The sequence below is a fragment of the Phacochoerus africanus genome, chromosome 1, assembly GCF_016906955.1.
Source record: "Phacochoerus africanus isolate WHEZ1 chromosome 1, ROS_Pafr_v1, whole genome shotgun sequence".
NCBI classification, from domain to species: Eukaryota; Metazoa; Chordata; class Mammalia; order Artiodactyla; family Suidae; genus Phacochoerus; species Phacochoerus africanus.
The window spans coordinates 163,395,293-163,408,909 of record NC_062544.1 but is presented as its reverse complement, the minus strand read 5'-3'; the positions used below and the strand labels follow the sequence as shown (position 1 = coordinate 163,408,909).

The following is a 13,617-nucleotide window of genomic DNA, read 5'->3' as shown; positions in this document are numbered from 1 at the left end:
GGCAGTGGAGTGAGTTAAGAATCCAGCTGCAGCAGCTTGGGTCACTGTGGAGGTGTGAGTTCAATCACTGCCTGGCAGCAGTGCCCAGCTGCAGCTTAGATTCAGTCCCTGGCCCAGGAACTTCCGAGTGCCTCAGGTGCACCCAGGAAGGAAGGAAGGGAGGGAGGGAAAGAAAAATGAGGGAGGGGAGAAGAACACTCACTTTACCACATTCATAACCTATAAATGTATAATTTTTTGATATTTGTATTTGTAAATTTAATTTGCTAGTAAGTTGGCTATTTTCCTTAAATAAGTATGTTCTTCTCTATATAACAGCATTTTTATTGCTTTTGTGAACCTGATGCTATAAAAAATGAGAGAATATAAACATTTCTTAATCATTTTTCAACAGATTATGCTTGGATTAACAAGTCATGAGGCACATTTCTCTCTTTTAAGAGAGGAGGTTCGGTTTGGTGGCAAAAAGACACAAAGGTAAATCATACTGCATATATATTGGAGGAAAGAACAGAAATTAAATGAGCAGTCATAATCCTTTAACATATTTATGATCTGTAAATATTTTCTCCATGGGTTACCTTTTCACGCTGTTGATAGTATCATTTGATGTACAAATTTTTAATTGGATAAATTCCAGTCTCTCTGTTTTTGCTTTTGTTGCCTGTACTTTCTGGTGTAAAATATAAGAAATCATTGCCGAATCTAATGTCATCAAGCTTCTTCCCATTTTATTCTAAGGATTTATAAGTTTTAGCTCTTAATATTTCAGTCTTTGATCCATGTTGAGTTAATTTTTGTATATAGTGTAAGGTAAGGGTCTTCATTCTTTGCATGTGAATATCCAGTTTTCTCAACAACGTTTGTTAAAAGAAGTGTCTTTTCCCTATTGAATGGTCTTGGATCCCTGTTTAAAAGTCACTTGAACAAAACTGCAAGAGTTCGTCTCTAGACTTCATCTTCTATTTCATTGTCTGTATGCATGTCCTTATGCCAGTACCACAGTATTTTGATTACTGCAGCTTTGTAGTAAGTTTTGAAATTAAAAGGGGTGAGACATCCAACTTTGTTCTTCTTTTTCAGGATTATTTTGGCTATTTGAGGTCTCCTGAGATTAATAGTTTTTAGGATAGATTTTTTTTTTTTAATTTTTGCTAAAAAAAAAAAAAAGTAAAGAGTTCCCGTTGTGGCGCAGTGGTTGACGAATCCAACTAGGAACCATGAGGTTGCAGGTTTGATCCCTGGCTTTCCTCAGTGGGTTAAGGATCTGGCATTGCTGTGAGCTGTGGTGTGGGTCGCAGACGCAGCTCGGATCCTGCACTGCTGTGGCTCTGGCATAGGCTGGTGGCTACAGCTCCAATTAGATCCCTAGCCTGGGAACCTCCATGTGTCATGGGCAGCGGCCCTAGAAAAGGCAAAAAGACAAAAAAAAAAAAAGGTAAGATTTTCGTCAAGACAGCACTGAATCTGTAGATCCCTTTGGGCAGTATTCACATCTGATATCAAGTGTTCCACCCTTTTAACATGAAATATCATTCCATTCATTTATGTCTTCTTTAATTTCTTTCATTTTTTTATTTTCAGTGTGCAAATTTTTTGCCCTTTTTTCTTTTCCCTTTCATCAAAAAAAAAAAAAAGTTTCTAAATATCATCACCATGCTGTGCATTACATCCCCAGGAATTTTTTTTTTTTTTTGCTTTTTTTAGGACTGCACCTGCAGCATATGGCCGTTTCCAGCCTAGGGATCAAATCAGAGCCACAACAACGAGGGATCTGGCCGAGTATGCAACCTATATGCCACAGCTCACAGCAATGCCAGATCCTTAACTCATTGAGCGAGGCCAGGGATCGAACCCACATCCTCATGGATACTAGTTGAATTTGTTACTGCTGAGCCAGAATGGGAACTCCAGGAAGATTATACCTTTTGACGACCTTAATCCATTTCACCACTCCCCATCTCCTACCTTTGTGAACCATCAATCTGTTCTGTGTTTCTGAGTTTAGTATTTTGTCTCTCTTTTTTTTTTTTCTTTTGCCTGCTTGGTCACATTTATTCTTTTGGATGGTATTATAAGTGGAATTGGTTCTTAATTTCCTTTTTGATTGTTGCTGGTGTGTAGAAACACAGTTTGCTTTTTTGATGACCTTGTAACCCTGTACCTATACTGAATTCATTTTTTAGTTCTAGTTTTTTTGGGGTTTTGTGTGTGTGTGTGTGTGTGTGTGTGTGTGTGTGGATTCTATGGGATTTTCTATACACAGAATTATGACATCCGTAAATAGATATAGTTTTATTTCTTCTTTTCCAACTTGCCTAATTGCCCTGGCTAGGACTTCCAGTAACTGTAGTGAAAATGGGCATCCTTGTCTTGTTCTTGATCTTTGGAATTCCTTTCTTTGGAGGGAAAGCTTTCAGTCTTTCACTGTTGATTATGATATTAGCTATGGATTTTCATAAATTTCCTTAATCATGTTAAAGATATTCCCTTCTATTCCTACTTTGCTGAGTATTTTTTTCATTTTTAATGTTTTGTTGAAGTATAGTTGAGTTACAATGTTGTGATAATTTCTGCTATGCCACAAAGTGATTCAATTATATACTTACATACATTCATTCTCCTTGAGATTCTTTTCCCAAATAGATGATCACAGAATATTAGGTAGAATTCTCTGTTCTATACAGCAGGTCCCTGTTGGTCCATCATTCCATATACCACAGTAAGCATATGCCGCCATATATTTTTATTATGAAGGGATAATGGATTTTGACTTTTTTTTCTATTAAATGATTATGTGGTTTATTACTCTGGTATATTTCATTGATTTATTTTCTTATGTTGAACTATCCTTGCATTCCTAGGGAAAATCTCACTTGTTTATGGCGTATAAATGCTTTCAGTATGCTGTTAACAGCTTATATTCTTACTCGTAATTAATCTTGGAGTATAGCCCAATAGCTAGGAATATAGACCCCTATACCAAGCCAGGAAAAGTTAAGAGGAGGAAATGACAGTCTCATAATTGATGCCTCGGACTATACTGCACTAGATAAAAAAGTACATACACTCATTTATCTCTATTCCTTCTGCTTGTGGCCATCCTTAAATGAGCCAGATCCCACTGGTTTCTTATATCTGTTATGTATTATTTAGACTTTCTTAATTCTGAGAGACCTTCCACAGAAAGCATAATACAAACTAATTATTTTGAACTTTATGTCTATTATAATTGCAATTTTATATGTATCATTTTGGCTGTGTCCACAGCATGTGGAAGTTCCTGGGCCACAGATCAAACCTGCACCACAAAAGCAACTCAAGCTGCTACAGTGACAGCACTAGATCCTTAACCTGCTATGCCAGAAGGAAACTTATGAACTTATGCATTTATATTTTTATCTCAACATTACTCTGTATCTTTCATATAAATTACATGCTTTAATGACAAGAAATAATTGAGTTTTTTAAGCTATATTTTAAAACTTGAGCCTTAAGAATATAATTAACTCTCTGTTGATCATCCGACTAATTACAGGGTATGTGCACCAGAAGAAACCACATTTCACCTCCTACACTTGTCTTTAATGAGGGAGTATATTGATTATGAGTTTTCAGCATTAAAAGTAAGTATTAATATAACCATGGGTCAAAGAAGCATATGCAGAAATTTCCATAGGATTTGACTCTTTTCTCCATGTTGCTGTAGGACAAGATCACATTTAAATATGATATTGAAAGGATAATCGATGATTGGATTTTGATGGGATTTCTTGTTGGCAATGATTTTATCCCTCATCTACCTCATTTACATATTAATCATGATGCACTGCCACTTCTTTATGGAACATATATTACCATCCTGCCAGAACTTGGGGGTAAGAAAAGTTTAATATTGGAGTTCCCGTCGTGGCGCAATGGTTAACGAATCTGACTAGGAACCATGAGGTTGCGGGTTCGGTCCCTGCCCTTGCTCAGTGGGTTAACAATCCGGCGTTGCCGTGAGCTGTGATGTAGGTTGCAGACGCGGCTCGGATCCCACGTTGCTGAGGCTCTGGCGTAGGCCAGTGGCTACAGCTCTGATTCAACCCCTAGCCTGGGAACCTCCATATGCCACGGGAGCGGCCCAAAGAAATAGCAAAAAGACAAAAAAAAAAAAGTTTAATATTCATTTGAGGCTCCTTTAATTTAACACTCAGCTAACCTGAAAATGTCACTCATTTTATTAGGTTATTGCATGCACAGCTGAAATGGGAAAAAACTTGGAGTGTCTTTGTTCTAAGGTGCCAAGCTCTAAAGTTGTAATTTTCAGTGGTTCACAATCAAAGAGAATGACCTAAATTAAGCAGTCTCATTTATTGATACTTAACTAATCTTCACCTTTAATTGCTTAAGAAGGCCAGCAGGCATTGTTGGTTTCACCTAGCTCTTTTCATATTTAAGCATAGAAATTCAGAGTATTTAATATGAAAGAAAGATTTTTAAGTTAAAATGGATAAACATCAGAGTATTTAATATGAAGGGAAGTGTTTTATGTTAAAATGGGAAATTGAGGCATTCCCGTCGTGGCTCAGTGGTAACAAACCCCACTAGTATCCATGAGGATGTGGATTCAGTCCCTGGCCTCACTCCATGGGTTAAGGATCTGGCATTGCCATGAGCTGTGGTGTAGGTCGCAGACACGGCTCGGATCCCACGATGCTGTGGCTGTGGCTTAGGCCAGGAGCTATAGCTCTGATTCAACCCCTGGCTTGGGAACTTCCATATGCCACACATGTGGTCCTAAGAAAAAGGGGAAATTGACAGTGGTAATGCTGGTTAAAAGAGGCAACAGAGTGGCAGGACATTAGTCTTTTTCTTCTCAAGTTAACAGATCAAATGAGTTAGCAGACCTAGATAGATTCTGGAACATATTTAATTAACTGTTACCTAATGTTGTTTGGAAATTTAGGAGGATTATTATGTGGACCTGGAACTTTTAATATTTTATTTCAGCTCTTACATATTGCGTATTATAGTAACATCAAGTTCATAGAAACTAGGGCCCTTTACATATCCCAATACCGAGTGTTTTTTCCTTGATTAGGAAGTCTCAGCATTCAAAGTTTTGTAAAAAGAATTTTGTAGGAGTGTTTAGAAAAAATAAAGTCAGCTTTTAGTAAATTTAGATTTTGTTCCTTTTAGGTTATATTAATGAAAGTGGGCATCTCAACTTACCTCGATTTGAGAAATACCTTGTGAAACTATCAGATGTAAGTAATTGGAAGTTTTTGTTTTCCTGTCCCAGGGTAGCTATAAATGGTCAGTAACCAATTACATAATATCAGAAGAAGAAATGTTTGTAATTTTACTCCAGGTAGTCATTCTGTATAAATAATTTCACCTCAGTTATTTTTATTTCTATTTGCCTTTTATTTTTAATTTTCAGAGTAGTAGATAAAGTCCCATGTCCATAAAAAACTAACATCCTCTGATTTCATGTGCCCCAGAAGTAGCCACTATTAAAAGTTTGGTTTGTATTCTCTCAGATGTACTTAAGTTATTTTAAAATAAATTTAAATATTTCTGTCCAGTTTGATCGGGAGCACTTCAGTGAAGTTTTTGTGGACCTAAAGTGGTTTGAAAGCAAAGTCGGTAACAAGTACCTCAATGAAGCAGCAGGTGTTGCAGCAGAAGAAGCTAAGAACTACAAGGAAAAGAAAAAAACAAAGGTGTCAATTTTTTTAGGTGTCCTTTATTTTTTTAGCTGTAAAGATAAAACTGATATTCCTTGTTTCTCATTTTCCTTCTTATGATTTTGAGGTTGCCTCATTTTAGTTTCATTTTTTCTTTTCCTCTGTGGACATTTTAAAAGTTGTTTTGGTTTCTTTTTCTTTTAAATGATTAGATCCTATCATTTAAATCTTATCTTTATACATCAATTTCTCATTTTTACCCTTGAAGAACATTGTGTTTTCTTTGCTCTTCCAGTCTATTAAGAAGTATAAAAAGCATTTCTAAATGTAAGAGCCCAAAAAAATTAGGTTTTTCTTTATTTTTTTATTTATTTAATTTTTTAATGGGTGTACCCATGGCATGTGAAGTTCCTGGGCCAGGGATTGAATCCAAGCTACAGTTGCAACCTGTGCCGTAGCTATGGCAACACTTGATCCTTTAGCCCACTACATTGGCCCAGGGATCAAACCCATGCCTCCAAAGAGCCACTGGTTCGGATTCTTAACCCACTGCACCACAGCGGGAACTCTAGTTATTTTTTTTTTAATTTGGATATTTATATCATTTAATGCTTTGACACTTTACATAGATCAGTGATTTTTCTCTAGAAATAATTTATATATAAAATACAGTAATAGCCCCAGCTATGAGTAATTAATAGTACGCTATCTGATAGAATGTTAGGTGCTCAATAAATGAATAATGGAATCAGTTAGAATATACCCGTACCCTGTAAAAATACCTCCAATAACCCCTAAGGAATATCTTTTGTGTGTTAGCTGGGAAAACAAATCTCTTCTGAAATTTGCCTCAGCCAATCCATAATTATTGGATTCTGGTGAGATTGCTGTGTTTCTTGAACTCTTTGTGCTTACTGCTTTTATTTAGTTTCAAGCCTTTTGCTCTGGGAAGGGTAACTATCCTGATTTTCTTTAGTGCAGTCTTTCTAATTGCTTAGCTTTTCCTCAGTGGAGCTTAGCAGCAGTCAGTCTGCATTCTGCTCTGTTTGTGATTTCAAATTTTTTTTTTGTCTTTTTGTCTTTTTCTAGCACCGCACCTGTGGCATATGGAGGTTCCCAGGCTAGGGGTCTAATCCGAGTTGTAGCCACTGGTCTATGCCACAGCCACAGCAACTGGGGATCCGAGCCGCATCTGCGACCTACACCACACCCAGATCCTTAACCCATTGAGTGAGGTCAGGGATTGAACCTGCAACCTCATGGTTCCTAGTTGGATTTGTTAACCACTGAGCCATGATGGGAACTCCTTGAGGGTTATTTTTAAAATAAACTTTTGCAGTCTGTCACTTAAGAATCATTCAGTTATTTTTCATATTTTTTTTTTTTTGGTTGTTGTTGTTGTTGCTATTTCTTGGGCCGCTCCCGCGGCATATGGAGGTTCCCAGGCTAGGGGTTGAATCGGAGCTGTAGCCACCGGCCTACGCCAGAGCCTCAGCAACGCAGGATCCGAGCCACGTCTGCAACCTACACCACAGCTCACGGCAACGCCGGATCGTTAACCCACTGAGCAAGGGCAGGGACCGAACCTGCAACCTCATGGTTCCTAGTCGGATTCGTTAACCACTGAGCCACGACGGGAACTCCTATTTTTTGTATTTTTTAAATCTGTCTATTAAATGCCTCACTGAAGTAAATGTTGCCATTAACTTTGTACTGATTAACAATTTTTATAGGGCCAGGAAAACTCCGTATGTTGGGCTGCTTTAGATAAAAATGGAGAAGAAGTAGTAACTTCTAAGGGTGAGTACAAAATGTATTTTAATTTATGGGGTTTATTTTTTTTTTTGACAGAATAATTGTTATCTCTTTATTAGTATTAATTCAATAATACTGAATAAAACAGATTCCTATGATAGGGTTTTTGTTTTTGTTTTTGGCTGTGCCTGCAACATGTGGAAGTTCCCAGGCCAGGGATCAAACCCACACCACAGCAGCAACCCAAGCCAATGCAGTGACAATGTCAGATCCTTAACCCACTGTGCCACAAGGAAACTGCCTATGATAGTTTATAAGTATCTGCTTTGATACATTTTTATCAAAGCTTTAGATGGAAAAACAGAATATTCAAAATTGTCAGCCACTATTTTTCTGTCTTTTTTCCAGATAATTTAGAAGATGAGACTGAAGATGATGACCTATTTGAAACCGAGTTTAGACAATATAAAAGAACGTATTATATGACAAAAATGGGAGTTGATGTCGTTTCTGAGTATGTTTTTGCCAGTGCTTTTGCTGTAAAGTGGAAAAAAAAGTTAGACTTTGCAGTTCTTCAGAAAGCAGCATGTTTTGATAGTTAAGATGATAGGAGGAAGGAATTTTTTTTTTGTGTTTTTGCCTTTTCTAGGGCTGCACCTGATGCATATGGAGGTTCCCAGGCTAGGAGTCTAATCGGAGCTGTAGCCGCCGGCCTACGCCAGAGCCACAGCAATGCCAGATCTGAGCCGCATCTGTGACCTATACCACAGCTCACGGCAACGCTGGATCGTTAACCCACTGAGCAAGGCCAGAGATCAAACCTGCAACCTCATGGTTCCTAGTTGGATTCATTAACCACTGCTCCACGACGGGAACTCCCAGGAATTTTTATTTTCATAAATTACTGTAGACCTTTCAGCTAGCTTGGTTTTGAAAAAGGTAATGTTAACTGACATGTATTATGCAGTTGGCCCTTGAACGACATGGATTTGAACTGTGCAGGTCCACTTACATGTGGATTTTTTTTCACTAAATACTTAATATGGTAGTACATGATCCACAAAGATGCAAAACCGCAGATATACAGAGCCCACTGTAGAGTTATGGGCAGGTTTTCTACTGCGTGGAGTGTTAACGTCTCTAATCTCTGGATTATTCAAGGGTCAGCTGTATTCCTGTAATAAAATTGCCCAATACGAGATGGTTAGTTTTCTGCTTCCCATCTTCTAAAACTCATACCACACTAATCTCAAAGGCCACCTGACCCAGATCCAGGTTAATAATTAGGACAAAATTTCCTTGAGAACATAACCTCTAAAATGGTGGGTCACACTTTTTAAATTACAGCCCACGGTATGAATTACTTACATTCATATTTTATTTATTAACTTCAAAAAAATCTTTTTTTCTTTTTAGGGCTGTACCCGTGGCATATGGGAAGTTCCCAACCTAGGAATGAAAGCAGAGCTGTAGCTGCCGGGCACAGCCACAGCAACCCAGATCTGAGCCATGCAGCTCACACATCGCTGGATCCTTAACCCACTGAGCAGGACCAGGGATCAAACCCACATCCTCATGGATACTGGTCAGGTTTGTTACCACTGAGCCACAAATGGGAACTCCCTGTATTTTATTTATTTTAATTAACAAACAGTTATAAAGTGCTTACCAAGTGCCTGCGACCTATACCACAGCTCACAGCAACGCCAGATCCTTAACCCACTGAGCGAGGCCAGGGGTCCAACGCCCGTCCTCAACCCACTGAGCCACAGTGGGAACTCCATGCATTTCATTTTCAAAAGCATACCTCTTGGAAATATGTAGATCTGGAATTTTTAAATGTATCTCTGCTCAAATTGTGGTAACAGATACAAACAGGGTTTAGAGCCACTCTTGAGTTTAACCTAGGGTGCCTCTTTTTTGGCGTGTGTGTATGTGATTATTTTACTTTAAATGATGGTTTTTGAGAAAGACAAGATTAAAATGAATATTGTTCAGTGGATATAGCCCTTTTCAAAGTATATTCTAGCCACCGTAACCAGATTTTAAGGTCTTTCTGATTTCCTCCTGTGATTCTCCCAGGCATCCTCCCAAATAAATTCACAGCATGAATATTTAAGAGTGTTTGTGCCGCTTTATAGAAAGCTTCATTAACTAAATCCTCAAACTTTAAACCGAAAGCATAGTATATGACTGAATAAATATGCACACCAGGTTTAAGTATTCTGATAGTTGAGGAAAACTATAAGGCAAACCTTTAATCCAGCCTGATGGAATTTTTTTAAATAATATTTTAAAATTTTTCTGATTGCAATTTTTGGTTTATCTGTTGATTAAATAAACATGTGAGGCAGAATGTGAAAACAGGAGATGTCAAGCTTCAAACACAATGGTCTGTCTTCAAAAAATAATGTCATAATGAAAATATTCTTTTCTATTTTCAGTGACTTTCTTGCTGATCAAGCTGCATGTTATGTTCAGGCAATACAGTGGATTTTGCACTATTACTATCATGGAGTTCAGTCCTGGAGCTGGTAAGGAAATAAAAATAAAGTTTTGTTTTTTATAATGGTTTATTCTACTTTAAACTTATTTGAGATCTCTTTTTATTTCTATTGTTAAAAAGATACATATAGCCAAGTTTAAATGAAATACAGGTAATCTTTTTGTATGTGAAAATACTTTAAAAAGACCTTTGTATAACAAAGATACTTCCAGTTGTAGCAGATGGCCCATAATAAAAACTCTCTGTTAATCTAAGGATTTAAAATTTTCTGTCATAATGAGTCAAGTGTGACTAAGTCTTCATAATTATTGGGTGTGAGTGATGGTTAACTGGGGTCGTTTATTATATTCTTCTCTACATTTTTATGTGCTTGAAAAAATTTTTCTATCAGAAGTAATTTTTGAAGAGAATGGGTTCTATGAATATGAGGCTGGAAAGAGTAAAGAAGAAAGCAATTATTTGCTTTCCCTGGAAATAAGAATAATTCCCTATTTCTCTCATGTTTCCTGTTCCAGTAAGTTCCATCTATGTTTCCAAACCATCCACCAAAATAGAAAAATAACAAGCCAAGGAGTTCCCATCATGGCTTAGCAGTTAGCGAACCTGACTGGCATCCATGGGGACACGGGTTCGATCCCTGCCCTTGCTCAGTGGGTTGAGGATCCAGCATTGCCATGAGCTATGCTGTAGATCGCAGACATGGTTCAGATCCAGCATTGCTTGTTGTATAGGCCGGCAGCTATATCTCCAGTTTGACCCCTAGCCTGGGAACCTCCATATGCTGTGGGTGCGGCCCTAAAAAGACAGATGGACGGAAAGACAGACAAATAGATAAGCCAAAAGATGATGCAGGGAAAAGTAAAGACTTTTAAGTGATGAGATAGTTTGTGTTCAGAGCACCTCTGCTAGGCTCTGTTTTAAAGCACCAATAGCAAAACAGACCATACAAAATAATGTGGCATTAATTATGATTTTACTGGAGTTCCCATCGTGGTACAGCAGAAACAAATCTGTCTAGGAACCATGAGGTTATGGATTCGATCCCTGGCCTCGCTCAGTGGTTAAGGATCCGGCATTGCTGTGAGCTATAGTGTAGGTCGCAGATGCAGCTTGGATCTCATGTTGCTGTGGCTGTAGCGTAGGCCAGCAGCTGTGGCTCTGATAGGAACCCCTGTATACCACGAGTGCAGCCCTAAAACAGCAAAAAAAAAAAATATGATTTCACTTACTAATAGCCATTTTAAAAAAATTTTTGCAGTAACTAGTATGATTCTCAGGGCCTCTCTGAAGAGCACTCAAATGACCTATAATCCTTGACTTGCCATTTTTAAAGAGGTTGAGTATAAAGTATCCCTATTATATTACCAGGTGTTAAGGCCAGGCACTTGAACAGCGTGTTCTCATATAATCTTTGCAACTATTTAAAGTAAGCACTGTTCTTTGCCTTTTACAGATGAGGCTCAGAGAGGTTAACTAATCTTTCTAATACCATATACCCAAGAATCAAGTCCAAGCCTATCTGATTCCAAAGTCTATACATTTTCCTTTGTTCCACATGCCATTCTGCCTCCTAAAATTTCCCATCCTTTTGAAGTATGCCTTAATTGTGGAATATAAAAATATTTCTTCTTTTTTTTGCTATCTTTATTCAGACATTAGGAACACTGAAATTTTTGAAAACCTTCGTGTTTGAAGTTTTGTAAAAATATTTCTTTCTGTAGATACACATGGGAAGGTATTAAAACCAAAAATAATAACAATATATATTATTGAAAAATGATTTAATCCTTATCATAAACACAATATATATACTAACTCAAAAGACAAAAGTTCTTAGAGCTGACTTGTAATAGCCATTTCAGCTCAGACTCACTCTTCCCTCTGTCCTCAAGAGAGAAACCCAGGCCTGCGTGACCTGACTGAAAGTCTTCTGATGACCTCATTGCTTCATTCTAAGAATCTATATTGTTTGGAGGAGTCACACTCAACATCTTGGGAACTATGAGAGCCGTCATATTACTTATATATGTATAACTAAAAAGTTGTATGTTACATATTATATTTGTATATTATATATATCCTTCAATTACACGACACATCCATGTTGGAAATGTAAAGCTGCACTAGGGAGTTCCCCTTGTGGCACAGTGGAAACAAATCTGACTAGGAACCATGAGGTTGTGGGTTCGATCCCTGGCCTAGCTCGGTAGGTTAAGGACCCAGCATTGCCGTGAGCTGTGGTATGGGTCGCAGACACGGCTCAGATCTGGCATGGCTGTGGCTGTGGCGTAGGCCGATGGCCACAGCTCTGATTCAACCCCTAGCCTGGGAACGTCCATATGCTTCGGGTATGGCCGTAAAAAGACAAAAAGAAAAGAAAAAAGAAATGTAAAGCTGCACTTTAAAAATTAAGGAAATATGACATTTGTTGCCATCCAATGACCTAAATTTTCCAACACTGCTGATTTCTAATATTCAAGTGGGAGAATTATGAGTATTTTTTTCCTTTAGAATTATTGCTATGTGTTATTTAAATAAAATATGGAAAAATATATTCTTACTATTGACCTGTTTCATAAAGTTGCCATTGTGTAAAACTCAGTTTTGTTTTATAGGTTTTATCCATACCATTATGCACCTTTCCTATCTGATATCCGCAACATCAGTACACTCAAAATCCATTTTGAACTAGGAAAACCGTTTAAACCATTTGAACAGCTTCTTGCTGTACTTCCAGCAGCTAGCAAAAATTTACTTCCTACATGCTACCAGGTGGGTTTTAGAATTAAATATTTTTATGTCCTGTAATATTTAGGCACTCCTCCTCCAAACCTAAAAACATCATACTAAAATTTCTTGAATAGCTAAACATATTTATTTTCGGTTTCAAATGTAGTATTCCTAAAATAAGTCCCTTGAAAAAAATAATTCCTTGATCTAAAGTTAGGTTTTTTTAAAAAATGCAAACTCCATAAACCATTCAAAGCATATGTAGCTTCTTTAGTTTTGATCCTGTTAAGCATATCTTCAGTTTGTCTCTGTGCTGATAAAATAATTTGAGATAGGCAAGATATGAAGCCATCTACTTTGTCCAGTCATTTATAGATTTCATTTCAGTTCTCTTCTACCTATTAGAACAGGGATGGTTCTAATAGGTCATTTATCTCAACAGAAGTATTGCCCCAGTTTATATTTGGGTTTTAGACATTTCATTTATCAAGTTGTGGGATGAAAGGCTTTTATTTGGTTAACATCTTTCACATAATGGAAGGAAAATAGTTCAAGAGTGTTTGGGTCACCAAAATTACACTAAGCCTACTAAGCTGATTCTGAATGTGAACGTCATTTAGTTCTTCGTAGAGCATCAATCTCTTCTAATTCCATGGTCTGGTAGCAGGAATTAGAGTAGACACGTGTAAACCCACATCCTTTGCTGTTTGTGTTAGGCTTACTTGCTTCTGCATCTTTCCAAAACTTAACCTACCCTTCATCCTGGCCCCGGCCTTCCTTTCTTCTTCAGTTTCTTTGATGCTTTTTTCCTACCTTCACATACATTAAGGATTGATGCTCAACTACTCTGGATCTGTATAACCATGCAGGTTTTTATAGCCACTTCTGTTTTGATTGTTCTGAGCCCATGACATACTGGTTATTAAATATTTTCAATATTACTTTGAGAAA

The 13,617-nt window shown here is 37.5% G+C and overlaps 1 protein-coding gene across 10 annotated transcripts in view; it reads left to right on the top strand.

Moving 5' to 3' along the window:
* The window catches only part of XRN1 (5'-3' exoribonuclease 1), a 111,426-nt gene that overhangs the window by 17,779 nt on the left and 80,030 nt on the right, over nucleotides 1–13,617 (top strand). For 9 of the 10 annotated variants that reach the window (XR_007135452.1, XM_047783863.1, XM_047783879.1 and 6 more), the window contains exons 6-14: nucleotides 395–477; nucleotides 3,539–3,626; nucleotides 3,710–3,878; nucleotides 5,185–5,252; nucleotides 5,574–5,711; nucleotides 7,409–7,475; nucleotides 7,839–7,944; nucleotides 9,875–9,964; nucleotides 12,552–12,708. Coding sequence is in view for 9 of the 10 variants with exons in the window: in XM_047783863.1 (XP_047639819.1) it covers nucleotides 395–477; nucleotides 3,539–3,626; nucleotides 3,710–3,878; nucleotides 5,185–5,252; nucleotides 5,574–5,711; nucleotides 7,409–7,475; nucleotides 7,839–7,944; nucleotides 9,875–9,964; nucleotides 12,552–12,708 (966 nt within the window). In the remaining variant the exon portion in view is untranslated. Of the gene's footprint in view, nucleotides 1–394; nucleotides 478–3,538; nucleotides 3,627–3,709; nucleotides 3,879–5,184; nucleotides 5,253–5,573; nucleotides 5,712–7,408; nucleotides 7,476–7,838; nucleotides 7,945–9,874; nucleotides 9,965–11,828; nucleotides 11,947–12,551; nucleotides 12,709–13,617 lie in introns of those variants that run through there. The other variant, XM_047783915.1, reaches the window with a different exon arrangement.